At 46.4% G+C, this 26,922-nt stretch overlaps 1 protein-coding gene across 1 annotated transcript in view; it reads left to right on the top strand.

The window, feature by feature from the left end:
• Positions 1-262: 262 nt before the first annotated feature.
• NT5E (5'-nucleotidase ecto) overlaps positions 263-26,922 on the top strand; it is a 45,209-nt gene continuing 18,549 nt past the window's right edge. Inside the window, exons 1-3 of the mRNA XM_072832164.1 lie at positions 263-637; positions 17,497-17,719; positions 21,226-21,414. Coding sequence (XP_072688265.1) covers positions 299-637; positions 17,497-17,719; positions 21,226-21,414 — 751 coding nt within the window. The 5' untranslated portion in view covers positions 263-298. The remainder of the gene's footprint in view (positions 638-17,496; positions 17,720-21,225; positions 21,415-26,922) is intronic.

Raw genomic sequence — 26,922 nt, 5'->3', positions numbered from 1 at the left:
AACCTCCCGCGTCCCCCGCGGCCCGGGAAAGCGCTGCCGCCGGGAACAGCCGCCTCACTGTCGGCGGCCGCCGCGGGGGCCAGGGTCGCGTCGGGTGAGCGCGCGCGCGGGCGCAGGCAGTGGGGCGGGGCCGGGGGCGGGGCCGGCCTCCCGCCCGGAGCACTCCCGCCCGCCCGCCCCGCCCCGCCCCGCCCCGCCCCGCCGGCAGGGCCCCCGGCTCCCGCGCCCGCCTCGGCCGCCGCCACTCGCCGCCGCGCGCCCGGCCCGCCCGCGCCCGCCCGCCCCGCGCGCCGCAGCCATGGGGCCCCGAGCCGCCCCGGCGCCCGCGCTGCGGCTCCTCGCGCTGGGCATGCTGCTGTGGCGGGCGGCCGGCGCCTGGGAGCTCACGGTGCTGCACACCAACGACGTGCACAGCCGGCTCGAGCAGACCAGCGAGGACTCGAGCAAGTGCGTGAACGCCAGCCGCTGTGTGGGCGGGGTGGCGCGGCTCTCCACCAAGGTGCAGCAGATCCGCCGCTCCGAGCCGCACGTGCTGCTGCTCGACGCCGGCGACCAGTACCAGGGCACCATCTGGTTCACCGTGTACAGGGGCGCCGAGGTGGCGCACTTCATGAACGCCCTGCGCTACGACGCCATGGTAAGCGGGCGCCCCGCGGTCGGAGGCCCGGGACCGAGGCAAGCCCGCGCGGAGGAGCCGCGCGCGGGGGCGGGGGGCGCCGCCCGGGTGCAGCCGGCTCCGGCCGACGTGCCAGAGATGCAGACGCAGAAGTGCCTTGCAGAAAAGGAGTGGAAATACCAGTGAGGGCGACCAAACACCAGAGACCCCGAAGTCTGGGAAACGAACAAGGGGTGGTGGAAGGGGAGGTGGGCGGGGGGTGGGGGTGACGGGGTGACGGGCCCTGGGGGGGCACTTGGCGGGATGAGCACTGGGTGTTATGCTGTATGTTGGCAAATTGAGCTCCAATTAAAAAAAAAAAAAGTGCCTTGGAAGATTCGTCCTAAACGGGCTGATGCTGGGTCCCCCGCCGGAGCCCGGGTGTTTGGAGGACAGGGACTCCGCCCCTCCTGCGAGCGTCAGCTGGGCACCTGGGAGCATTGGCAATTGTGCGGGGTCAGGGACCGGGGTAGAATGCTTTATTTCGATTTTATTGGAAGGAAAACTTAGGGCCAGAGAGGCGGAGTACAGTGTCCTGGTCGCCAGCTCCAAAAGAGAGAAACCCGGTAAGAATGGGTTCCAGGATATAAGGGAAGGGAGAAGAAATGGGTAGGAAATATCAGAGGGGGAGACAGAACATGAAGACTCCTAACTCTGGGAAACGAACTAGGGGTGGGGGAAGGGGAGGAGGGCGGGGGGTGGGGGTGAGTGGGTGACGGGCACTGAGGGGGGCACTTGGGAAGAGCACAGGGTGTTATTCTGTATATTGGTAAATTGAACACCAATAAAAAATAAGTTTATTATAAAAAAAAAACAGAATGGGTTCCAGGTCCCTTAGACGTCCGAGCTTGAGCCCGGTTAAGCTCACAAGCCCCGCCAGATTCCTGGCTCCGCTGTCTTCTGTGTGCAAGTTACATAGTCGCGCTGCGCCTCAGTTCCAGCATCCGTAGAACGGGGACAAGGGATCCACCTCGGCGGGTTCCCTGGCCGTAGTTTGGCCTCTGTAAATGTTAGTTCTTACTATTGCCAGATACCACGCTGCAAGTGTTTTTTTTTTTTTTTTTTTTAAGAAAGGAAGAAAGAAACTTCCAGAGAGAAGCAAAATGCGAAACACTGGGGTTTCAAAGGATTTGGGTAAAACCAATTTGGCAGCACAGATTTAGAAAGAGAGTCCGACTGAAGAGAGGAGGCACTCCTGAAGTGTGCAAGCATTGAAGTGCACGCTCCCAAATGCTCTGTGAAAGGCAACGCTTTATTTGCTGGACGAAACCCTAGAAAATGAGCAGAGAAGGGTTATGCAGTCATACATATGACCAAAGCATGTATGTGGTTTATTTTTTTCATCAAACCACTACCCAAGTTTAACCCAGTGTAAAATCCTAGAGTAAAGGGATTCTGTGGAGAAACAGGGAACAAGAAATCTTCAGAGCTTTAGAAGAGGAAGAAAAGAGCAAGGGTCCGTTGGGAAGGAAAGGAGAGCTGTGGTCCAGTCGGGGCCACAGAGGGCTAACAATACAATTGGCATGAAAACAGCACAGAGGTTATTTTTTCCCTAAAAACCTAGGAGAAAGGAGGACAGGAAAAGTTGATAAGGTAAAGCTGTTTGTTTTTTGTCCGCCAACAAGAAAGCTCATTCTAGAGAGATGAGAGATGGGCAGAGTTCCTCTCCACTCTGTCGGTTGTAAGGTTATCAGGGACACTGAAAACAGCAATTCAAACAGCTCCCTAAGCTCCGGAGTCCATGGGTGGGCGGGGTGGGGCTCACCAGCCTGGGTCTGGACCCCACAGAAGAATGGTGGGTCTCAAGAACCCTGTATGGTCTCTCACCTTTGGTATCTCCATAGCCTGATGCTTTTGCATGGGATAAGGACAGGATAAATATTTGTTAAATTGAATTGTTACTAGCTTATGCCTCCATTTCCTCCCATAGGGGTAAAATAAACATTATGTGAGTTTGTTTTGGTTTCACATCTGAATCATAACTCTTAATCTTTTCTTTTCGTGACACCCTTTTCTCCACAGCTAGGTGGTCTCCTTTTGGTGAAAAAAAAAAAAAAATGGAGCATTCCTGGTTTTCCCTAATACAAGCATTTTCCTCCTTAAGTCCAATTGAGCCCGTGATATTAACCACCATGAGCGTTTATGGTAGGACACTGGGTGAGGCTGGAGCAATTTGCTGCAAGTTACAGCGCATCACCCCTGGGACTTACTTAGAATGCTTTTTGTTGGATGGAATAATTTTCTTTTAAGTTTCACTCAAAATAATTGCACTGGGTGCCTGAGGAAAAATAGGCTACTATATAACATTGACAGGAGGTAAAAAGGCAGAGTCTAATGGCCATGTTCCTGATAGTATCTCATCGTCTGTGCCCTTCTGGGGTTTGACAAACATGATTTGACCTGCAAAAAATATTTATTTATTTATTTATTTACTTGTTTATTTATTTATTTATTCATGAGAGACACAGAGACACAGGCAGAGGGAGAAGCAGGCTCCGTGCAGGGAGCCCGACAGGGGACTCGATCCTGGGTCTGCAGGACCACACCCTGGGCTGAAGGCAGAGCTAAACCACTGAGCCACCCAGGCTGCCCTGACCTGCAAAACTTTTAATCTTGTTATGCTTTAGCATGCAATAAAGTCCTGCCATATTCCTGTTTCACAGATACTTTTCATTATCATTTTGCTTATATTATACTAGTCTCAGGGGATTTATTGCTGTTCTGCTGTAAATGTTTGCCTATTCCACCCACTGGCTCAGCACATCTTCAAGCCCAGGAAGCTAGAGATTCTGGTTAGGGTAGAAAGCAGTTGTGGAGGGGCGTCTCCAGTTCTGGAATCTAGCTTAACACCAGGAGTTCCCTAGAGCCGGAGCCTCTGAGGAGGTACATACTTTCTAGACCTGCTTGTCCCCGTGAGAGCTGCTGGAGCCTTTCTGATGCCTCTGGAGGCCCGGGAGCAAGCCTGGAGACCCCCCTAGACCCAGCTGCTGGGCAGAAAATTCTAGAGAGAGAATTTCAGAAGCCACTAGTTGGTGTAACTGCCTCAGTGGAAGAATGAATGTCCCCTGAGGCATGAGGAAGACAGCACAGATGCACTCACAGTGTGAGCCTGGCTGCGTTCCTTTCTCTGAGCCTCCTGTTCCAGACTGTGAAACAAGAAGGATAACCCCACCCCTCTGTGTAGGATTTTTGTGAGCAGTACATAAGATAACAAATGTAAAAATCCCTAGCACCCTGTTCGGTCATAGGAAGTGCTCAGTAAAGGTCAGATCTGGGTGCCCTGCCAAGGGGTAGGGGGTTGAGGGGGGAAGAAGTCTGTGAGGAAGGAAAGGTTTGAGTTGTACGGTGTCATTTTATCTGATTCTGACTGCCTGGCTACTCTCCCCCTCTTCTGCCCTCCCCCCCAACATCTTTTCTAATCCCCATTGTGTAAACTGTTCTTAAGGTTTCCTCATAGAGTGGACCTGTGAAAACCCCCCTAAAGCACACAGTCCAAGAGATTCCTCTCCAGAGGAGGAAGTCTCAGCCTCAAGGTATGCTGTGACAGAGAACGCTTCCGTGGAGAAGGGCGGCCTCCTTTGGAGCTGGCCCTGCTTCTCAGGCCCTTGTCCCGAGCCCACTCTCTGTCCAAAAGACTGCCCCATTAGCCTTAGCAGACTGCTCCTTGGTGCCTGAGCCAGCAGGCACGGTGGGGACCATGACCCTGCCTTAACTTACCCAGGGGACCTCTAATCAAATCTCCTGAGCAACCACTCTGATGTTCCTGTTTGTTTCTGTGTGTACCTGCAGAACTTTTATCAGGGTTTTTGGGTTTTTAATTTCTGTAACCCGTCCTGTTGCTCAGCTCATTCTGTTTCTATTGTCCTAAACTGGTTGTGGGTTTTTTTTTTTTTATTTGAGTATAGTTGATACACGGTATTACATTAGTTTCAGATTATGACATAGTGATTGGACAAGTGTATCTGTTATGCTGTACTCGCCACAAGTGTAGCTACCATCTGTCACCACACAGCCATACAACACTATTACAGCGGCCTGGACTATACTCCCCGTGCTGTGCCTTTTATTCCCGTGACTTCTTCTGTCCATAACTGGAAGTCTGCATCTCCCACTCCCCTTCTCCCGTTTTGCCCAGCTCCACAGCCCTTGCTTCTGGCAACCATTAGTTTCTTCTTCATTTATAAGTCTGATTCTGCTTTTTAAACTGGTTGTTTTCACATTTGTCCATGTCACTCTGTGTCTGCTCTGTGTGTTACTCTGTGTCATGGTACACAGAGACCACCATAGATTTTACCACCTGCTCCCCTGGTAATGTTTTGGGACACAAATACACTGCTCTGAATAGCTTCCTGCAATTCCTGCCTGTGAGGATTTCTTCAGGATCCGTAGCCAAGGGCAGGATTACTGGTCCCAGGATGTGTATCCTTACTTTGACTAAACTGCCAGATTTCTTCCGAGTGACTGGGGTGCTGTATTCTCTCCAACCTCCACACCCACACAGAGGTGAAACCCCAAATCCTTACCCATATCTTCTTGCAGCGTTATCCAGCTTTCCAGTAGGTATGAAATGTTATCTCATTATTTGATCTTGTATTTCTGTAATAACTAGGGACTTTGGCATATTTACTTTCTAAGTTCCTTCTTCCCTCATTGCATGTTTACATCCTTTGTTCTTTTTTAAAAATTAGGGTTAGGGGCACCTGGGTGGCACAATCCGTTGAGTATCTGACTCTTGGTTTCAACTCAGGTCATGATCTCAGGGTCCTGGGATGGAGGGCCCCACCCCCCAGTCCTTGTTCAGTCCTGGGCTCTGCACTCAGTAGGGAGCCTGCTGGAGATTCTCTCTTTCCCTCTCTCTCTGCCCCTCCCCCACTCAAGTGTGGAGCAGGTGCTCACTCTAAATAAACGAATAGGGGAACACCTGGGTGGATCAGTCGGTTAAGCGTTGGACTCTTGCTTTTGGCTCAGGTCAGGATTTCCGGGTTGGGTAATGGAGCCCCACATAGGGCTCCCTGCTCAATGGAGAGCCGGCTTCCCCTTTGCCTCTCCCTCCACTCACCCGTGTACATGTGCCGTCACTCCCTAAAATAAATAAATAAATAATAAATAAATAAATAAATAAATAGGTTTGCTCTATTTTTCGTGATTTTCAGGAGTTCTAGGTATTGATCTGCAATCAATTTTGGACATTGCAAATATTTTCTGATTATGTTATGTCTATTAATCCATAGTGTCTTTCGTTGAATAGAAATCCTTCATTTAGCATAATCAAATTAATCTCTTTTGCCTTGTGATTTGTGCGTTTGAAAGTCTACATAAGAGTTTATTAACTTGAAGTTTATCATCCCCAGTACTCATCGCCAGAAATTCAGAGATCAGTGATGCTCTCTGCCTTTTGAGAGATGATAAATCTATAATCTGGGGCTATGCCCTTCACCTCTCTAGGTCCCAGTTTCTCATCTATAAAATAAGAGGTTTGAATCCGCTCATCTCTGAGGTTCCACATATTTCTAAACAAACCACTGGACCAGCCTGGACCAGAGCTGAAGCAGCAGGGATCACAGATGATGAAGTTGTGTTGGGTTTACAGGCCACCCTGAAAAGTTTGGGCTCTCCTCTGTTGTCACAGGGGGCCATTGGAAGTTTCTGTAGAGGGTGACTGTGGTATTTAAAAAAAAAAGAAAAAAGAAAAAAAAAGATACTTCATCTTTGTTCCCAGTTCCTGGCACACAGCTCCCAAAACCTTTGGAATCTCCGAGTGATGAGCGTCTTTTGTATGCTAATGAGATGCATGACGGCTGGGGGCCACCTGATAGCTTTGGACTGGGAGTTAGAAAATCCCAGCCATGATTAGAGGATTGGAACTTCCAATCTACCAGTATAACTTGGTTGATCTCAGAACTTAATTTTACACAGACATCTGAGTCTGCCTGACAGCTCTCCTAAGTCTCCCTCACCGTTACAGTCACAACAGCTGGTTCCTTGTAGAGACATGCCTTGGGTCTTCTCCCAGGAACCCTCAGTTGGCCACTGTTTACAGATAAAGAGGTTCTCAGAATTTGAATGGAGTGTTACTCTGTTTGTAATAGAAAATGATGGCCTAAGGAATGGTAGGATGGTGAGCCCAGTTTCAAGCCTGTTGTCCCTAAGGCCTATTTATTCATTCAATCCTTGAGTATTCACTAAGCACTACTATGCTAATGAGATGGATGATGGCTGGGGGCCACCAGATAGCTTCGGACCGGCTGTCAGAAAATCCAAGCCATGATTAGAGGATTGGAACTTTCAGCCTCCCCTCAGCCTCCAGGGTGCGCAGCGGAGCTGGAGATTGTGGCACTACATGTGTCAGGCCCCATGCCAAGTGCTGAGGACAGTGACTCAGACCTGCTGGGGAGAAACCTGCTATTTGGGGGATAGAAGGCAGTGCCCAGTTGAGCCTCTCTTGACCACACAGAGAGTGGGCAAGACCTGTGAAGGAAGGGGATAAGCAGAGCAAAGCAAAAATGATTAAAATTCTAATACCTGACTCTGGGAATTCAAGAACCAAAGATCTGGTCTGCGGAAGACACACCATCAAGCCCACATATGTGCCATATATGCCCAAATGCATAGTGGGCACGTTTCCTCTTTTCCCCAGAAAACTAACCCTGAGCCAAGAGAAGTCACTTTGTATTCGGATGCTTTCAAAGTCTCTCACATCAAAGAAACTCTCAGAATTACTTTATCTTCACTAATAAATCCATGTTTGAGGGAGACAAATTAGCAATACTAGTTTATGAAGCTTGAAAGAGGTATATTGATGGTGATGGTATTTTTTTTTTTTTTTTAAGGCAAAGAAAGTTCATAGCAAAGAAAAGTAGACTCAGACCGCAGAAGTTTTGCCTGTCTGGGTGGTGGTGGATCCCCAAGCCTCAGTGATGTCAGTGGCCCCCACCCAATCCTGTGGCTGTGGTTGTGGCCTTTCTACTTCCTCTCTTCCCGAGTGAGTTCCACCACACGAGGCAGGCTGAGTGACACTGGCCTCAAGCACCAGACGGAGGAGGCAAAGGCGGTTTCTTAACTCATCTTGTCCTTGTTCTGGCATCTGAGTTTTTCTTAACTAAAAACTGGAAGAAAAAAAAAAACAAGTAAATCACACATTGAGTCAGCAGCTTTCTGCACTTCACTCACAAATACATCCAAATACTGGGGGAACTCCTTCCATGTCTCTTTTCTTCAACCACATGACTAGAGTTTGAAAATTCTCTTGACACTTTTTTTCCCCTGAATAGTTGATTCTATATATAGCCCACACATTAGCTGGAGCCGTCTAGCCCCTCAGAGATCTAGTTAAACCTGCATGGAACCCAATTCAGCGAACAAGTAATTTTCAATGTAATATTGATATGTGTATTTTGCACATAGGGAGTCTGTACATTTTTCCATTAGATATGGAAAATGTGAAATGCTGTCTTTTCAGTACTTGTTCACTTATTCATTCAACAAACATTGAAGTTCCCATGAACTGGGCTGAGTCCCAGGATCTTTTCTGATCAATCAGAGGCCACGTTCACCTGCCAAGACAACATGCCCTGGCCCAGGACTCGGGGGCCAGAGGGAGCACAACCCAACCCCAGAAATGGTCTACAACTCCAGAAATGTGTCAATTCAAACCTAATTTGTAATCACCCCGTCTTTAGGTCGTTGTTGGGTCTCTCTGAATGATTGGCAACTAAGCCCCGTTGTGGAACAGGTCAGGCCTCCCCATGCCCCTCCCATGACAGGGTGTGTTGCTACCTCCCCTAAATGACTGGCTAAATACCTGTTTTGTGGATTTCGGACAAATGGCTTTTTGACACTGCAGTTGATTTCTGTGGATTAAAACAAATTCTTTTCCTCTGTGTCACAAATACTGCGCTGCACTTAAATCAGTTACTTCCAGTCTTTCCCTTGTAACATCATGCCTGAACCTCTTGTCTTCACTCGGAACATTTGACTACCTCAGCCCTTGAGTTTTCCTTGCCTCATTTGTTTACACAGCTGATGTCATTTGCCTGTGAGCTTCTCCTGACCCAGGCCAAGGAGGTGAGGCTCACACTCTGAGGGCCTCCAGTCCCTAGTAGGCAGCGTGCACAGTGGCGTTGGCAGAACAGCAGCGGCAGACTCCCTCACCCGGCCCTCCCTGTGGTCCCCACCTGTTTTACATGTGTATGGATGGAGGGACAGATGGATGTGCTCATGTCTTGTCCTCTCCCTGTCTGCCCTGTCAGCTCCCTTAGGACAAGGACTAGGGCCTTGCTACTTGGCACTCTAGAACCCTGTAAGAAGCTAGCTGAGGGGCGCCTGAGTGGCTCAGTGGTTGAGTGTCTGCCTTCAGCTCAGGTCATGATCCAGGGGTCCTGGGATTGAGCCCCACATCGATCTCCCCACAGGGAGCCGGCTTCTCCCTCTGCTATGTTTGCCTCTTTCTCTCTGTGTCTCTCATTAATAAATAAATAAAATCTTAAAAAAAAAAAAAAAAGAAGCTGGTTGAGTAAAACTCATCCCTTCCAGGTATTTACATTAGGGGCAGTTTGATAAAGTGGTTAAGGTCCTGGATGCTTAAACCTCACTACCCTTGTTCAGACCTCAGCTCTGCCACTTGCTAGTTGTGGGAGCCCTGTGCCTTAGTATCCCATCTATGAAAAGGACAAATAGTAGCACCTACCTAATAGCACTATAAGGTTTAAATGAGTTAATATGTGAACAGGGCCTGCCCATGTAGCATGAGAGTTTTAACTTCTTTTTGTCATATATTTTGTATTTAAAAAAACTCTTCCTTGAAATTTCCTTATGTCAAATTCCCTGGTAATTTTTACAGTCCTCTGTGAACAAAGCTGAGGCTGTGAATGTCCCCTATCTAACTCAGATACAGATATCCTTTGAAAGACCAAAGAGTTGGTCTCCTCAGCAGAATTCCAATAGGAAAAGACTCTAAAAAGTTTCATTCTCTCCCTAACTGCCGTCATGAAATCTAAATAATGTTCTCACATACACACACAAGACACACAAAACAGTTCAACAGACTTAAAAAAAAAGAAAAATCTGCTTCATTCACAAACAAAGACCAGTAAGTAGTGAAAATATAAACTTAAAACACAGGAAATGAAGAGAACCAGGCCAATTGCCCCAAGAGGGTCAGCTGGAAACGGTGATGCAGTTGGCCAAACTTTTCACCTGCTTCTGAGCAGCTTGGTTTCTCTCATTTCACAAGATATTGCTCAACTATTTACCAACTTTTTTTCAATCCTGCCACCTTTGGAAAGTTTTACTATCTCACATTATCAAATCAAAGAGCAAGGTGGACTGTTTAAAAGGAGCCCGTGGAATGGTGGTTTAATCATTCAGTAAATCTGCTGGGCACCGGCATCAGGTGTTCATTCGTGTCACCGAGGATAAAAGGAGAGTCGATGCCACTGCTGTCTTTGGGAGAAAGAAGTGTGAGCCAACAGCCACAATGAGGTCAAGTGGTATCAGAGACGTGTGTGCACGGTGTCGCAGATACGGGGCATCTACTGTGGGGGTGACACAGAGGGCTTCACAGGGAAGTCACATTGAGCTGCATCTAAGACACTATATTGCCTGGGTAGTTTAGTGTGCCTGGAACTGAGGGCACCTGAAGTTTGATAGAGGAAATGAATCAGCTCACAGAAGTCAGGAAGGGGCTCCTTGTGATGTCTGAGGAGTCAGGACTATGATTTCAGCGGGCGGTGGGAGGCCTTGCGAGAACTCAAACCCGGGGTTAGAAGCAGTGGCATGCAATCTTTTGGAAGTGCATTCTGGCAGCCTGCCATGAATGGGCAGGAAGTTTGTGAGCCTGGTGGGCAGGAGACCTGCTTCAAAGACTCCAGAAAGGTCTGGATGAGAAGTGAGGAGGCAGAGGGGACAGCAAGAGTGTGGTAGAGGATGGTGTAGGAGCAGTACCCACAGGACTTCGTTGCTGGTTGGCCACAACAGGGGGCCCAGGGAGACTGGGGGAGGGATGCCCAGGTGTTCCACTGCTTCTCTGGGTGTTTCTTGGTAGTTGTAGAAGCTCCCTTCCAACATCTGGGACCACATGCATCCTCACAAGTGTCTCATTCATGGGACGCGTAGGTGGCTCAGAGTTTTAGCACCGCCTTTCAGCCCAGGGCATGATCCTGGAGTCCCGGGATCGAGTCCCGCGTAGGGCTCCCTGCATGGAGCCTGCTTCTCCCTCTGCCTATGTCTCTGCCTCTGTGTGTGTGTGTCTCTCATGAATGAATAAATCTTAAAAAAAAAAAAAGTGTCTCATTCACAAGCTTGCTGGGTAAGTGTCCTTCTTTACTGGTTGTTGGTCTGGCAGGGGACTCTCAATGGCCAACAGATAGGGAGGAATGGGGAGCCATGGGGAGGATGTGGGAGAAAGAGAGGGCAGTGGCCACCAAAACACCTCAGACAGCTCTCTACGGTGTCTGCCCCACTGGCCCAGCCCAGAGGGCACATTGTCAGTGTCTGGCTTCAGGCTGGGCAGGCCTGGGATGAAGAGGAGGAGGGGTCATTCCAAATATTGGAAAAAATCTAAATTTTCTGGTAACACTTGGAATAAAAATTCTCCTATAGGTAAAGTCTGACCAAGGATGCGGGCCAGGAGCTTGCCAGAGCTGAGCCACTGTGGCCTCTTCACAGCTTTATTTATTTTGGGACACAAAACCCAGTTGAGAATGCAGCCTCTGTGTGAGGTGTTGCCTAACAGGTTCTAGTCCTAGGAGGCTTTTTCAGGTCTCAGGGCTTTGCAGCTTCCTTGCCTTCTATGGCCAAGTTAACTGCTAAAATTATTACTCTGGCTACTGTGACCATTCATCAGAGGCTTTCAAAACAGAACTCTTCAGCAGCTTGGTACAGGAAGTCAGACTGTGTCTTGTAACCTCTTTTCCCAGTGCACCACACCGAGATGTGATGACACTGGTACAGGGTTCCGGGTGACGTGGGGGAGGCCGCTAAATGCAACCAGCCCAGAGGCAGAGGACCAAGGCTCCAGCCTTCGGAATTAATTCTCTGCCTCTTTCCTCCACACCCACCAATTATTTATTTACTTGTTCGTTTGTTTGGTAAATATTTACCAAGTATTCCACCTGTGTTAGAGACATTTTAAATGAATTATGGGAGTCAATTAATGCATATTATTAATAAACTGCTTTGATCAATCAGCTGTAACTGCAGAGATCAGAAAGGGAAGATTTTTCCATGAAAGCAGAATATTCCAAAATAATGAAAGACCTTCATGGAAGGGTGTCAGATGGCCACTGACTTTGGTGTCCCCTCCTGCAGACCATAAATAAATCCCAGCATCAAGGCTCAGGTGGACCCACTCCTACAACAGAGGGCATTTTCTCTCTTACTCTCGGCCCAAGGAGTGTTCCATCCGCTTGTTCGGTACCAGTGCCTTAATACCAACGGCACATTATTTACAGGTGAAATGAAGAAATGAATAAATACCACTCCTCCTAGGAAGTGCTTTGGGAAAGAAAAAGCATGGAAGTTGGCACACAGGCTCAGAGGACAATGTGGCCGGGCAGCAGCACGTCAGGGTGACTGCTGGGTTCAGTAGTAGATTCCAGCCACACTACACATGGAACAAACGCGGGAAAGAGAAAAATCAGAAAGTATTCTTTCCTCTTTCTTCCCAAGCATGGTCTCTAACATTTGTTACTCACTGAATGTATATGCTGTTGTTGGAAGTCAATAAATAGATTCCGCACATAATTACTATCTTAAGGCAAGCATGAAAAATAATTTCATCTCCAATGCCAGCTCCACTTGATTGACAGTAACTCCCTGCGGGGCTAAGGTAAGAAGGATTCTGAGTCTCAGTTTGAACACAGTAGGAAAGATGAATTCAATCAATTGGCATCTTTCATGGACAGAGGAAGAGGTGGAGGAGAATGACATTATGACATCATGTATTTGTTTGCACTGTATCCAAGAGACAATGATTGAACGTTAGTTCCAATTCTGTTTAGCATATGGTGCATTTGGAAATAAAATGATTAGAGATGTAGTCGCCTCATAATCACCTGGAAATTTATCTACATGATGATATTGTTTATCCACAAATGGAAGGTCGGCTTTGGCCTGTATCCAGAATTCAGAAGAATGACAACTGAAGTGTAGACACAGGCTTTCCCTCACTCCTCACTGCAGGGTGGTGTTAGTAATCCAACAAGAAACTTAGAGCCAGAAGTTTCATTCTTCCATTGCTGCTTCCCATGAAAAGCCTTCTGGGCTTTATCTTTAGGCAGCAGAGCGTTTCTCCAAAGCCACTAGACTTTGACACATTTTCCACATCAAATGTAAATATTAACAGACCCCTACAGAAGGTGTTAAACGAGCCTCTTTTCCTCACCTCGGAGTTGATTTAACAAGAGTTTATTTAAGAAGAATCACAAAGAATCAGATCTCTCTCTGTCCTTACAGTTTCTGTGTTCTGCTTTAAATGCCACCAACATTTCAGGAGTTTAGGCAGTTGAACATTCTTGGCTGGGCTAGATGGAAGTGAAAAAAGTTTTTTTCATATAAGAGCACCAGTTTTTTCTTTTTTCTTTTTAAATAGTGTTTTGAGGGATCCCTGGGTGGCTCAGCAGTTGAACACATCTGCCTTTGACTTGGGGCATGATCCCCGATTCCCAGAATCGAGTCCCGCCTTGGGCTCCTTGCATGAAGCCCGCTTCTCCTCCCTCTTCCGGGTTCTCTGCCTCTCTTTCTGTGCCTCATGAATAAATAGATAAAATCTTTAAATAGATAAGATAGAGATAGATAGATGATAGATAGATAGATAGATAGATAGATAGATAGATAGATGATAGATAGATAGAGTTCTGGGTTTCTACACGACGGAAGCAGTGAGGGTGAAGTCTGACAGGGCTAGACCAGAGGCTTGCATTAGGTTTCTGTGATTTTGATGTTGGAAATTTTGAAGGTCATTTCACTACACTCAGCTTCCTTAAATTACAGAAAAGTACATTTGAAGAAATTTAAGTGTTTATAGTAAAAATACACAAGATTGTCATCTAGGATCAGTGAATGATGAATAGGGTTAGTAAACGAATGCAATGTTAGAAATGAAACAATTGGAAAGTAAAAAAAAGAGGGAGAGAACATAAGAATATGATTTAGGTCAGAAAAAAACACTTGCCTGATGTGAGGATTATAGCAATAATGGCAGGTAACGGGGTAGCCTGGGTGGCTCAGCGGTTTGGAGCCTGCCCTCAGCCCAGGGCGTGATCCTGGAGACAGGGGATCGAGTCCCATGTCGGGCTCCCCACATGGAGCCTGCTTCTCCCTCTGCCTGTGTCTCTGCCCTTTCTCTCTCTCTCTATGTCTCTCATGAATAAATACATAAAATCTTTAAAAAAATGGCAGGTAATAGTTTAGCTCAGATCAGGATTGGTTATTAAAATCATGAGGGGGAGCTTTGGACAGAGCAGCAAAAAACTGATGAGCACACTTAAGGAAAGGTACAGGAATTTTCACAAAGGACCAAAAAAGGCAGAATGATACTGCAGTATGAATTTGCATAAATTTTCTTATGTTTGTACTACAAATGCTCTGTAAGATGTAACGGAATGTGAAAAGGTAACCTGCCCTGATGTGTTCTATCCTTCATTGCTCTGCTCTTGAACAGGCTTTTCCTGAGCTATTCTCATATTAATAGAAGTAATAGAAATGAATAAGAATCAATGTATTTCTATATTGTACACCTAAAACTAATATAATATTGTATGTTAACTAACTGTAGTTAAAGTAAAGACTTAAAAAAAAATATTTAACACATTTCTTAAGCACCTGCTGTATGTCAACAGGGAGCAAGTAGACTCAAGTGAGTGGTGCGCCTCTCCTTCCCAATAGCTCACGAATAATGAAGTTGTAATCAATGCAATGGAGGAGGAGAAACGGATCAGAGAAAGTCAAGGTGGGGAAATGAAAAGTGGAGTTTATTAAAAAAAAAACTAAGTATTTCAAAAGGAATTTTTCTGCAAAGGAATTTTCATAGGAAAAGATAGCTGTGTATAGAAGAAAGAAATTTGTTAGACTCTTCTGCTCCTCTAGTTATTCATTCAGTGGTGCACCGTTTCTCTGCTCCTGGGATCTCTGCTCCTGGGATCGTGCTGGGCGCTAGAGGGCCTGAGTGGGCAGGTGCGGGGTACACAGAGGCGACCATCAGAGCAGAGGAAATACACGTAACTCAGGGAACTCAGTGAAGGGTTCTTGGGAAGTATCTCTTCTGGAAGGATCATAACACTTTAGGAGCTAAAGCCACTGATTGAATAAGGTAGTAAAGGCATGGTAGGAAAAAGGAATACTTCTATTCTATGTACCGCATTCTGTTCATCTACCTATCTGTATTTCTTTTATTTTTTTAATTTTTTATTTATTTATGATAGTCACACACAGAGAGAGAGGCAGAGACACAGGCAGAGGGAGAAGCAGGCTTCATGCACCGGGAGCCCGACGTGGGATTCGATCCCGGGTCTCCAGGATCCACCCTGGGCCAAAGGCAGGCGCTAAACCGCTGCGCCTCCCAGGGTTCCCCTACCTAGCTGTATTTCAATCAACCATTTTCCTGTTATATACAAAGGGACAAAGATGAGTAAGATCATGAAAACTGCAAGTACTTAGGATCTCATTCCGAGTGCTCCCTATCTACTAGGCCTTATACAAAGCTCTTCATACCCAAGCATAGAGGTGAAGAAGTTGCAGCCAATTAATGCAGCCAATTAGGAGTCAAACAGAAGTGCTTCTAATCCCTGCTCTACCACTTACCAATTGCATGACCTTGAACTATTTATTAAATGTCTCCAGGTCTCAGTTTTTCTCATCTGTAAAATGATAATAGTAATAATACCAATCTCACAGCACAGAACCAGGTTTTCTTCACAAAATCACTTTGCATGATGCTGGTGTGTAGCAAGTGCTTAGTAAATGCTGACTCATTTTCATTACAACCTTTCTTTCATTCACTGCTCTTCCAGAGAAAGCTGTGGTTTATGAGTGCGCTCAGGTCAAGTTCATAAGTGGTGGTACGAGCCCTGCCCCGTTGTCTTAAACTTGAGCGGGTGGTGGGTGTCAGAAATAAGGCTGGAGGGGAAGGCAAGATCAGATCTCAAAGAACCTTATTGCTCAGTGAGCTCAGGATGTTGAATTTTATCCCAAGAGCAGTGGAGAGTCACCATAGGACCTTACGGTTGAGTTTGACAAGATAAACTGTCAATTTAGAAATTGGCATTTTAGAAAGATTTTTCTGGCAACACTATGTTGAATGGTTTAGAGCAGGGAATGGCGCCAGCTGAAGCCAGTGAGGAGGCTGTGGCAGTGATCCAGGAGGGAACAGGCGAGGAATGCACACAGGAAGATGAATGAAACGGAGCATTTAGGCAAAGATGGGATGCTGGTGAGGGAAGGGCCAGAGCGAGCAAGTGGGGGGCATTCAGCTGCCCCGGGTTTCTGGCTTCCTTGACTGGGTAGATGGTGGCAGCTTGGGCCAATGTGGAAAGTACTGGAGGAAGGGGCTTTGAGCACGGTAAATGTGGGTGCTTGCGAGTTCGTGAGGGGCCACAGCGCTGAGCAGGGTGGAGGCAGCGGGACGCAGTGGCTCAGGGAGCACACAGGTTGGCGGGGACCCCACGAACATGCTGAACATGCCTTCAGAGTGTGGAATGTGCTAGGAAGGGAATGGGGACCGTAAGAGAATTTCCCAGATGACCTGCTAAGTGAAGTCAAAGCAGGTGTGAAAGTTAGAGACTCCTGGTTTGAGTGCTAAGTTAGCAAACAGCCTGCCAGAGCAGGTAAGCAGGTCCCTAGCGGAGATGGGCTATGCTAGGAGGCCAAAGGAGGAAGGGGCGGAAGGGCTTTCAGGGGAGGTGGCTGGAATGGCATGTTTTGTCAGGGTTCCTCTGGGGGAGGCTGCCAGATGTCAAAGTGGTGGTTTTGAACCCAACGGCACCTCCCGGAGCAGTGAGGAATGGGAGAGAGCAAAGAAGGTGGGAGGTGCGGGCGTCTCTAACCAGCTCCCCATCGCAAGTCCTGTGCTCGGGCAGGTCAGCAACATTGCGCCGTCCTGATGTGCCTTGGATGGGGAACTGCTGGGAATGAAACCCAGGGCGACCCAGAGCTGCCCGAAGGAGGAAACCTGTGCCACCCTGTACAATGTGGAGCATGTCACCTGTCTGCCTTTGGGGATCCTCATTTTCCCTGAAGAAATAGAGGAACACACAGTCCTTGGGAAGAAACAGCTGTGGGAGCATCAGGGAGTAATGGCCCGGGAGATGGGAGATGGGATGAGGAGAGGCTCTGATCTCTCTATCAACAATACATTTCCAGTCGTCTTTTGCTGAAGTCCTGTTGATTGTAATCATTCTCCCAGCAGCTGGGTGCTTGGAATGGTCAGGCAGGTGGATTCAAACGTGGGTTTATGAGAGAGAACGGAACTTGAAGAGGCTGGGCAATGCAGCCAATTAGGAAATGCAGATTCTGGAACTTGCCCTGGATCTGGGGATGGCAGGACAGTGGACATGGAGCCAGCTTTCCAGGTGACCCTTAAATGCATTGATGCCACCTTCAGTAGGTGGTGTGGGACCTGGGAAGCAATTCTCAAATGAGCCTGGTGATCTGTGGGTCCATGGGCCCTGGGGTCCAACCCCAGGGTCACTGAGTAACATCTCTGGGCGTGAGGGTGGCAGAGGTCATGAGGTCAGCTCCTAGAGCCCCATCAGGTTTGAGGGGGCTAATACAATATCCTTTACAGTATGTTTTTGCTAGAAATTCCAGAGTATCTAATTCTTGTTCTCTTTTTCCCTTTCTACTAGGCACTGGGAAATCATGAATTTGATAATGGTGTAGAAGGACTGATTGATCCACTCCTCAAAGAGGCCAGATTTCCAATTCTGAGTGCAAATATCAAAGCAAAGGGGCCACTAGCATCTCAAATATCAGGACTTTATTTGCCATATAAAATTATTCCTGTTGGTGATGAAGTTGTGGGAATTGTTGGATATACTTCAAAAGAAACCCCTTTTCTCTCAAATCCAGGTATTTTCTACTTCTATAGCACTCGTTCCTTGCAAAGAGATTTATTAAGTCAGAGCTTGGCATTATTTTTACGGATTAGGTACAAGTAGGAACAATGTGTGGTGTTGGGCAAATGGTATACTTAGAATAATGTTGATAAATCCAGTCTGGTGGTTTCAATATTATTCTAAACTACTTAAAGACATTGGTATTTTGTTCAGTGAACTTCTTTGTTGACCTACACGGTATCTTTGTTTAATTCAGTATCCATTCAGAATGGACAAGAAAGCCATTTACATCCAGTGCTAAACATCACATTTACTGGAGAATGAACCATAACTCACTGCCCTTTTTCCTGTGGAGCCAGAGCGCTCAGGTCTAGGGTTTTACCTCAGTTTACCTTACCTTTGCTTTTTTAGTATGGTTAGTATCTGTCTAGTTAATTCTCCTTTCTCCCTTTTCATTATTTATCTCTTTTTAATGATCTTGTTGTATTTGGTTTTCTGAGGAATACATATCCTTGAAAGGTCTCACAGTACATATGATCTAATATAAATATTTTATTTATACTTACATACATATGTAATCCTAAAGGTATTCAAGAAACATTTTTGAGCCACTTTTACAGGAACACTTTCACCAAAACACTTTGGTAGTGAGAACGAAAATGATATTTTTTTCTAAATTATCCAAACCAATTTTCTTCCCATATTTGAAGGAAAAAAAAAAAAAGGAAACTAACAGGAATAAAGGTACAGCATAAGGAATTTAGTACAGTGGTATTGTAGTAGCATTGTGTGGTGATGGGTGGCTCCCCTTGTGGTTCTGAACATAGTGGAAAAAAGAAAAAAAAACAGGAGAAGGGAAACTAGGAGCCAGGGTTTTCATTAAGAATTCACTGATAAAATTAAAAAAAAAAAAAAGAATTCACTGATAAAGCGATCCCTGGTGGCTCAGTGGTTTGGCGCCTGCCTTTGGCCCAGGGCACAATCCTGGAGTCCCGGGATCGAGTCCCACATCAGGCTCCTGGTGTGGAGCCTGCTTCTCCCTCCTCCTGTGTCTCTGCCTCTCTCTCTCTCTCTCTCTCTATGTCTATCATAAATGAATAAATCTTTAAAAAAAAAAGAATTCACTGATAAAAGACATACACTCATCTAACGATTAGAAAAGTGATACATTTATTGTTGTGGTTGGTCCAGGCCATTGGAAAGAACGGGAAGGTCAGCCATGCTGGGTTCTATGCGGCCCGGTGCTGCTCTGAGGGGAGTAAGTCCTGCAGCGGCTGGGAGGCAGGCCAGGCAGGCCAGGCACAGGGCTTCTCTGCTCCCTACTGGCAGAGGAGGTGGGGATTATCAGGCCCTCCATGTGGCAGGTAAGCATCTGTCCCCAGGTGTCCAAGCCTTTGCACACTGTGTGACACAGTCAACAAGGAGCTGTTGTTGAGCCAGTTGGCTGTAGTGGACATGATGAGTCACCAGCTTTCAGAGTGTTTCAGATGTGCTCTTCTAAGCACGGTGTGGTCACGTCAGCGGGACTAGCTGACAACACTGGGTTGCTCTCCACCCCACCCAACCTGACCATGGTCCTCTCCTTCCTTCTCAATAAATATTGCCAGAATGAACAGTGAGAGCAGTGACGTATGGGGGCCCCAATCACAAAAGAGCAAAGAATTCAGTTTCCTGGAACAGAAGTTCCCAGCAGGGAAAGCAAAAAGTTGGGCAAGGACTGGATTGTAGAGCCTTCTGAATCATTGACCAAGGAGTTCAGGCATGATGGGGAGAAAAGCGTTATCCCTTCTGGAATAATCACCAATAAGAAAAGGGTGGAAAGACAAAGGCAATCATCCCTCCTTTGCTGGGACTCTGATAGTACCCCATAATAGCCCTTTAGCGGGCTGCTGTGTCTGGAGAGGTGATGGCCTCCCAGCATTCCCAGGAGAGAAAGGCTGGATGGTGCAGGGACTGATGCTGGTGCTGGGGAGAGGTGGATCAGTGTTTCTGGAGACCCTTGCTTCTGCCAAAACCACAGGCCCAGCAAGTAGGTTCTTCTTACAAATCTCTGGCCTCTCATCCAGCCCCTTCCCTCCGGCCCTCATAGCCTGGGTGCCCACAGGTATAATTGATAGTCCTAGCACATTTCATCTATTTTAGCTGGATAATGAAATTCCTGCAACCCCTCAAGATATCCTGAAATATATGCCATGCTTTCTTACATGTGTGATGACTGATTCCGAGAGACTCCTGATGTGTTAGAACATTCCTTTGTCCTCAGAGGCACTTCTCTGAATTTTTCTTCCTTCATGCCAGCCAAACTAAAGCCGAGGATAGTAGATTCTCCTTCATTCATTCATCCTTTCTTTCCTCTGAGTGCCTACGTGTAGGCACTGTTCTAGGCACCAGGGATGCTGACCAAAAAAAAAAAAAAAATCCTTACCTACTGCAGTTTATAGATTTTGTGGGCAAATAAATGAGTAGAATATTTGGCATGTCAGAAGGTGCTAAGCAGTAGGGGGGATGGCAAATGTGTCAGGGGGGTGGGGATGGGTGCACCTTGTCAATTTAGAGGGAGGCTCAGGGAATGCGCAGAGAAGGTGACATGGCACCAAGGGGTGAGCAGGGAGCCCGGACTTCTTGGAGTGGTCACCAAGAAGCAGATTACTCCTGATGTTTTCATGGCAGACGATGGTGGCCAAGCTGCTACAACTCCTGACGTTGAAGTGGTGCTGACTATGAGCTAGTGACAGTGCTGCCAGTCTGATGTGGCTGTGTAAGTGGCTAATTTTCAGGCCTGGGTCTGCACAGTCACACCCACACTCAGCAGCCTGTACCACGGGGGCACGACAGCGGGGAGGAAGCAGCCAGAGATGTGCACACTGCCAGCGCCAGCTGGACCGGGGGAGACCCTGTCTAATGCAGAGCTCAGTGATGCTCTAATATTGAGCTTAGCAAATGAACAAGGCACGGTATCAACTGGTGTGTTAAGCTTGACATTCAAGGACTAGTTGCTGACAGATATTGAAGTTTGAAGACTGATTATCTTGAACCTGCAAACGAAGCCTTAGAGGTACTAATCTGGGCTTTTTCCCCCTCAGCTTTATTGAGCTATAACCAACACACAACACTGTATAAGTGTATGAACAACGTAATGACTTGACATACATATCACACAACAGGCTCATGGGCTCAGGCATTTTCTGCCTTGGCATAAAGGAAGTCTAAGTCTAAAAACACATTTTTGAAAAATAGGTCTCCAGGTCTGAAGCCTCCTCATAGCTGACGATTGAATTAGTGCAACATAATATCATTCACAACCCAAACCCAGTGCAACACGAAGTGAATATAACTAAGGATATTGATGTGAATTTTTTTGGCTTTCTAGGGATTTTATATTTAATTTATAAATAGTTTTGGTTTTGTGATTTAAGAGCTTTAGTAGATAAAGCTGTTTTTACTCTACATGTTAGTATGTGTAATAAGCCATAATAAAAATGATTAATAAATGTCCATCTTATTTATTTTGTTCCTTAGGAAGGAATTTGGTATTTGAAGATGAAATCACTGCATTGCAGCCTGAAGTAGATAAGCTGAAAACTCTAAATGTGAACAAAATCATTGCACTGGGACACTCTGGTTTCGAAATGGATAAACTCATCGCTCAGAAAGTGAAGGGTGTGGACATCGTGGTAGGAGGACACTCCAACACATTCCTTTACACAGGTAATTGTTTCAAAAGGATTATACTGGCCAGGATGTCTAGATAACTTACTTTGTTTTTTGTTTTTTTAAAATATTTTTAATATTTTTACTACTATTTAACATAATATAAATGACATATATTTTGTAACATGTAATATATGTAATACACATACATGGTAACATGTGTAAATCTTATTCAGAGACATTATTTTTTTTTAAGATTTTATTTATTCATGAGAGACACAGAGAGAGAGAGAGAGAGAGAGAGAGAGGCAGAGACACAGGCAGAGGAAGAAGCAGGCTCCATGCAGGGAGCCTGACATGGGACTCGATCCCAGGTCTCCAGGGTCACACCCTGGGCCAAAGGTGGCACTAAACCGCTGAGCCACCGGGGCTGCCCTTATTCAGAGACATTATTAAGAATAATTTATTGGTTTCATGATTATGTCAATTCCATTTATGTATATTATAAATATATATAAAACATGTACAAAAAAAAATGTACAAAATACATTATAAAATAAAAAAGATTACCAACCTCCTGCCAAAAGTCAGTTTATACCAAAAAGCAACATGTCATATAAAAAAATTAAGTATAAACAAAATAATGTAAATCAGGCTTTCACAGGTCAGGGTGACAGATTCGATTTGTAGGTTCACAGGTAGCAGGAGCTGGAACTCTGGGCTCATGTCCTAACTCTACTTCCTACTAGGACTGTGAGCGTCCCGGATACCATAGGCCCCAATGCTCCTGAAAGTATACCTGTTCCCTCCCTCCCTCGCCCTCTTCTCCCCTATACCTCTCCCTCCTACCCTCCCTCTATCTCTCTCTCCTTGGTGTTAGGTAGTTTTAGTGAGAAAAACCTCTTTTTTCCCTTCCATATTGAAGCTATAATGTCCCAAAACTTTTGAGTCTGGCTCAGTGACTCTTTCCTACCATACCATCCTCCCTCCCCCATCACCACTGCATGGAACTTTGAAGGACCTTTAAGAAAAGGAAGAAGAGGAAGAGGAGGGCTTGGCTGGTAATTGACTTCTAGCAACAGCGGGAAGAAAGCTTTGGTGGGGAACACTCCTCCTTGAGGAGGTTGCTGCTTTGCCCATCTCTGTATGCACTATGGTGATACTACTTTTATAAAAGCAAAAATAAAAAATACCTGAAATAGAAAAAAAAATGTTAAGGCGGGGGGCACCTGGGTGGCTCAGTCAGTTAAGCATTTGCCTTTGCATGATCCTGGGGTCCTGGAATCGAGCCCTGCGTCAGGCTCCCTGATAATCACGGAGTCGGCTTCTCTGTCTCCCTCTCCCTGCTTGTACTCTCTCGCTCTCGCTCTCACCCTTGCTCTCTCAAATAAACAAATAAAACTTTTTAAAAATCTTTGACAAATGGTAAAAGGGGTTATCACTCAGAAAAGCATACAGGCAATTTTTACTCTCTTAGCACTTTTGATTATTTTCAAATAATGAATGCATGTTGCTTTTGCAATCAGAAAAAGAGACACGGATTCTAAAAAGAAAAGAAAGAAACAATATTAGGTCTGAAGGCTTCCTTCCTTTTTTTAAAAAATATTATTTATTTATTTATTCATGAGACACACACACAGTGGCAGAGACACAGGCAGAGGGAGAAGCAGGCTCCATTCCATGCAGGGAGCCTGACAGGGGACTCGATCTTGGGTCTCCAGGATCACGCCCTAGGCCGAAGGTGGTGCTGAACAGCCGAGCCACCCAGGCTGCCCCAAAGTCTTCCTTCCTGATTGACATCAGAGACCATGAGCAGGTCACTCATCCTGTCTGAACCTATTAGCTTTGCTTCAGAATGGAGCTGATAACGCTCAACATTCCACATTGTTGTGAGACTTAGGGGAGGTGGTGTATTTATACGTGGGAGAACACTTTATGAACTGTAACTAGTTGCCTCCTGGCACGCAGTGGCGTGGAAGCCGCCTGCCAGTCAAAATATACCGACCGAAACGGTGATGCTCATGAACTACTTTACTCTACAAGGTGGGGCTGGCCTTCCCTTAAGAAAATAAGGCCCCAGTATTCACATAGTTGATTCCTTCCTAATTCAGTTCCTTCCTAAGTATTTTACCTCTTGATGAACACAGGCTAGGGAATAATTTCAAACTAGACTATATCCATTAGTGGTTGTGAAATCAATGTAATGGGTTAAAGAATTTTAACAGACTAGACAAAAATAGCTTAGGTACTTCTATTACTCACAGGAATATGTACTGTTTCATGGAAAGAGAGGTGTAGGAAGCGATGAGAACAGCTCCAAGGACGTGGCACGCAGTACGTACCCATGTCGAGGACGGTGGCAGGCGCTGACAGTGATGTGCATTTCTTAGCGTGAGCAGTGTTGCAGTCAAACGTCTGAGAGCCACTGGAGTAACTCCAGGGCAGCTAGACGGGCTGAGAGCTCCAGACCAGGGGCACGTCCCACTGGAGCAAGTCCTGGGGCAGCGCTGGGTAGACTCTGGTGTCGGGGTGGCTGTGCCACTGATGGGTGGTGGGATCCTGCCCGATTTCCTCATCTGCAGAAGGAGGATGGAAACAACCCTATTATGAAAGGTCCTTATGACTTCACATCGGTATTGGAGGGGTACAGGTGAGGTGCCCCAGGACAGGGCCTAGTACTTGAGCTGTGTGGATGCGGCCTGTGAAATGCCCTCCCCTGGAGCCTTTTCTTAGCTTTGCTCTGAGGCAGTGTCAGAAGCCCCAGGGCACACAGCGAGGGCTAGATGTGTGCCTCCAACCACCTCGTGCTGTGGAGTAGTGGCTTCAGACTGTATTGACTAGGATGCAGAGTAAGAAAGGAGTAAGAAAGGCCTTGTGAATGAAGACCCAACACATGCGTGCACACACCCCCCCCCACAAGCACACATGCATGCACACACACACACACACACACAGAGAAAACTTTCACAAAGAACCTAAAGAGCACCCTGCGTACTACTGTTTCTTTTTTTTTTTAAGTGTCAGTGACCACCCATTAAATTAATTTCCTCATATAGTAGCTGGCCCACATTTTTGAAAAACTCAGCTCTGAATGAAGCATGACCAAAACAGAGCACAAAGAGTCAAAGGAATCTTTGACTCCGTTCAATGCTAAAGTCATCCCCATGTTCCTCATGATTTGCCTTCACACCATCCTAACCACTGCCGGCTTCCAGCACCAATTGGTCGTCCATGGCCTTGGTGTGTGACCATTAATTAGTGCGCCCTGATTGGCCTGAAAAGGTTTGGTGACCATGCCTGACTTCCCACTAATGCTGTAGCCTGTCCTTTTGTCTCTGTCACTTTGTTCCAGCCAATGAGGTCCTACAAAACAGAATGTGCCTCTTGCCAAGTAGATACATTTACTTAATGATGAATGACTGAATAAAAGAGAAATATGGGGATAAAAATTATGACTTGTTTATACATAAATCTTGAAGTAGGTAATTACAGTCTCTGAAAAACCTGCCTCTAGAGTCTTAGTCATTTATTTCACATTGCATGATTGCTTAGCAAGATTAAAGTTATTCTCGTGAAACTATTCAGTGTTGATACCCACCATTTTGAGGGATGAACTTAACAATTAAAGGTAATTCCTGGACATGGGAGGGGATGAAGCATATTTGCCTGTTTAAATAAATTTTCACAGCCTTCAAAAAAAGCTCCTCTGAATTGTTTTTGGAATTAGCATAACTTAAGTGAGGTTAAATATGATTCGTGAATAAAAATATAGTTAAAATAGATTGCTTGGGAATCCCTGGGTGGCTCGGTGGTTTGGCACCCGCCTTCGGCCCAGGGCGTGATCCTGGAGACCCGGGATCGAGTCCTGCATCAGGCTCCCGGCATGGAGCCTGCTTCTTCCTCCGCCTGTGTCTCTGCCTCTCTCTCTCTCTCTCTCTCTTTCTGTGTGTGTGTGTGTGTGTCTTTCATGAATGAATAAATAAAATCTTTAAAATAAATAAATGAGGGATCCCTGGGTGGCGCAGCGGTTTGGCGCCTGCCTTTGGCCCAGGGCGCGATCCTGGAGACCCGGGATCAAATCCCACATCGGGCTCCCGGTGCATGGAGCCTGCTTCTCCCTCTGCCTGTGTCTCTGCCTCTCTCTCTTTCTCTCTGTGTGACTATCATAAATAAATAAAAATTTAAAAATAAAAAAATAAAATAAAATAAAATAAAATAAATAAATGAATAGAATAGAATAGAAGATTGCTTACTTTCCAGTTTGGGGAAATAAAACTGTTTTTGGTAGAACACCTTATAACTTCCTTAGGTTACTGCAGTGAACTTCATTATACCTCTAACTTCTTTGAGGCTCCTACCTCCAGGCTCTACCACCCGGTCCCCTCCTTCTCACTGTCATCTAATGGTCTCTAAGCCACCCACCCCAGTGTCACTCAACTTCTGGCCTTCCTCGCTGCCCCAGCTCCTGCCTTCATCCTGGCAGAGTGTTCCATGTGGATGGCTGATCCCCTACCCAAGGTGCAGAGTCTCTTATCCTCTCAACACGTGACTGTCACCTCTATTCCATTTCAGCAACTTCACATGTCAGGCCACAGGCTGAAACTGAGTTCTCATCCGGGATGGCTCCATCTCCAGAGCCCCACTGTCCACCTCCTTTATCATAGGCTCCTGGCTTTACCTTAAAGCCTCTCACCCCTTCTTCCCTAGAGACCTGGCTGTCAGGCTTAGCGAAACCTGTCTCCTGGGCTCCTCCCTCCATCCCAGGCCAGCAGGCTTCACCTCTCTCTCTTCATTAGTCTGGAAGTGTCCATCAGGACTCTTGGCCATGTCCGTGGCTGAAGGCAAGTGCCCGGGACCATTGAGTGAATATTAACAGCGCCTTTAAAAGTGAGATTTCTTTATTTGCTCAGTTTTTATTAAACACCTTATTTTCGTTGCTTCTTCAAGTAGGCACACGTTGATTGAATATGAAATTTAAACTGTCTCATTATTAGAACATAAATGATTTATAAGGGCCACAGGATTTCCTTCTCGAAACAAATGGGGTCATATGTAATTATAGATAAGACAGCGGAGAAAGCTAACACTTGTTCCTTGTGCTGCAGCCAGAGGCCAGATGCCGTGGGAAGGGTTGGCCCTGCCTCTGCTTCACCAGAATCAGCGAGCGGGGCGAGAGGCTTTGGTGTTGTTTGCAATCATTGTTCATCTCCATTAATTTTCATTCTTGAAGTTTAGAGAAGCTTGCCTTTTAAGACAAGGAAATGGCCTCAGTATTTACCACATCCACAGGACAGGGAAACCCTCTCCAACAAAGAACCATCTCTGGGCATCAGTGAGGACGGCTGACGTGTGCTTTATTAAGTGAGCTGAGAGAACCAACCAGAGGAAACAGGTGTGGGCAGTGACTTCAAAGATCATGCCCTGGGATCTCTGGGTGGCTCAGCGGTTGAGCGTCTGCCTTCGGCTCAGGGCGTGATCCTGGGGTCCTGGGATCGAGTCCCACATTGGGCTCCGTGCATGGAGCCTGCTTCTCTCCCTGCCTGTGTCTTTGCCTCTCTCTCTCTC

The sequence above is a fragment of the Canis lupus genome, chromosome 7, assembly GCF_048164855.1.
Source record: "Canis lupus baileyi chromosome 7, mCanLup2.hap1, whole genome shotgun sequence".
NCBI classification, from domain to species: Eukaryota; Metazoa; Chordata; class Mammalia; order Carnivora; family Canidae; genus Canis; species Canis lupus.
This window is presented reverse-complemented; position numbering and strand designations above follow the sequence as displayed.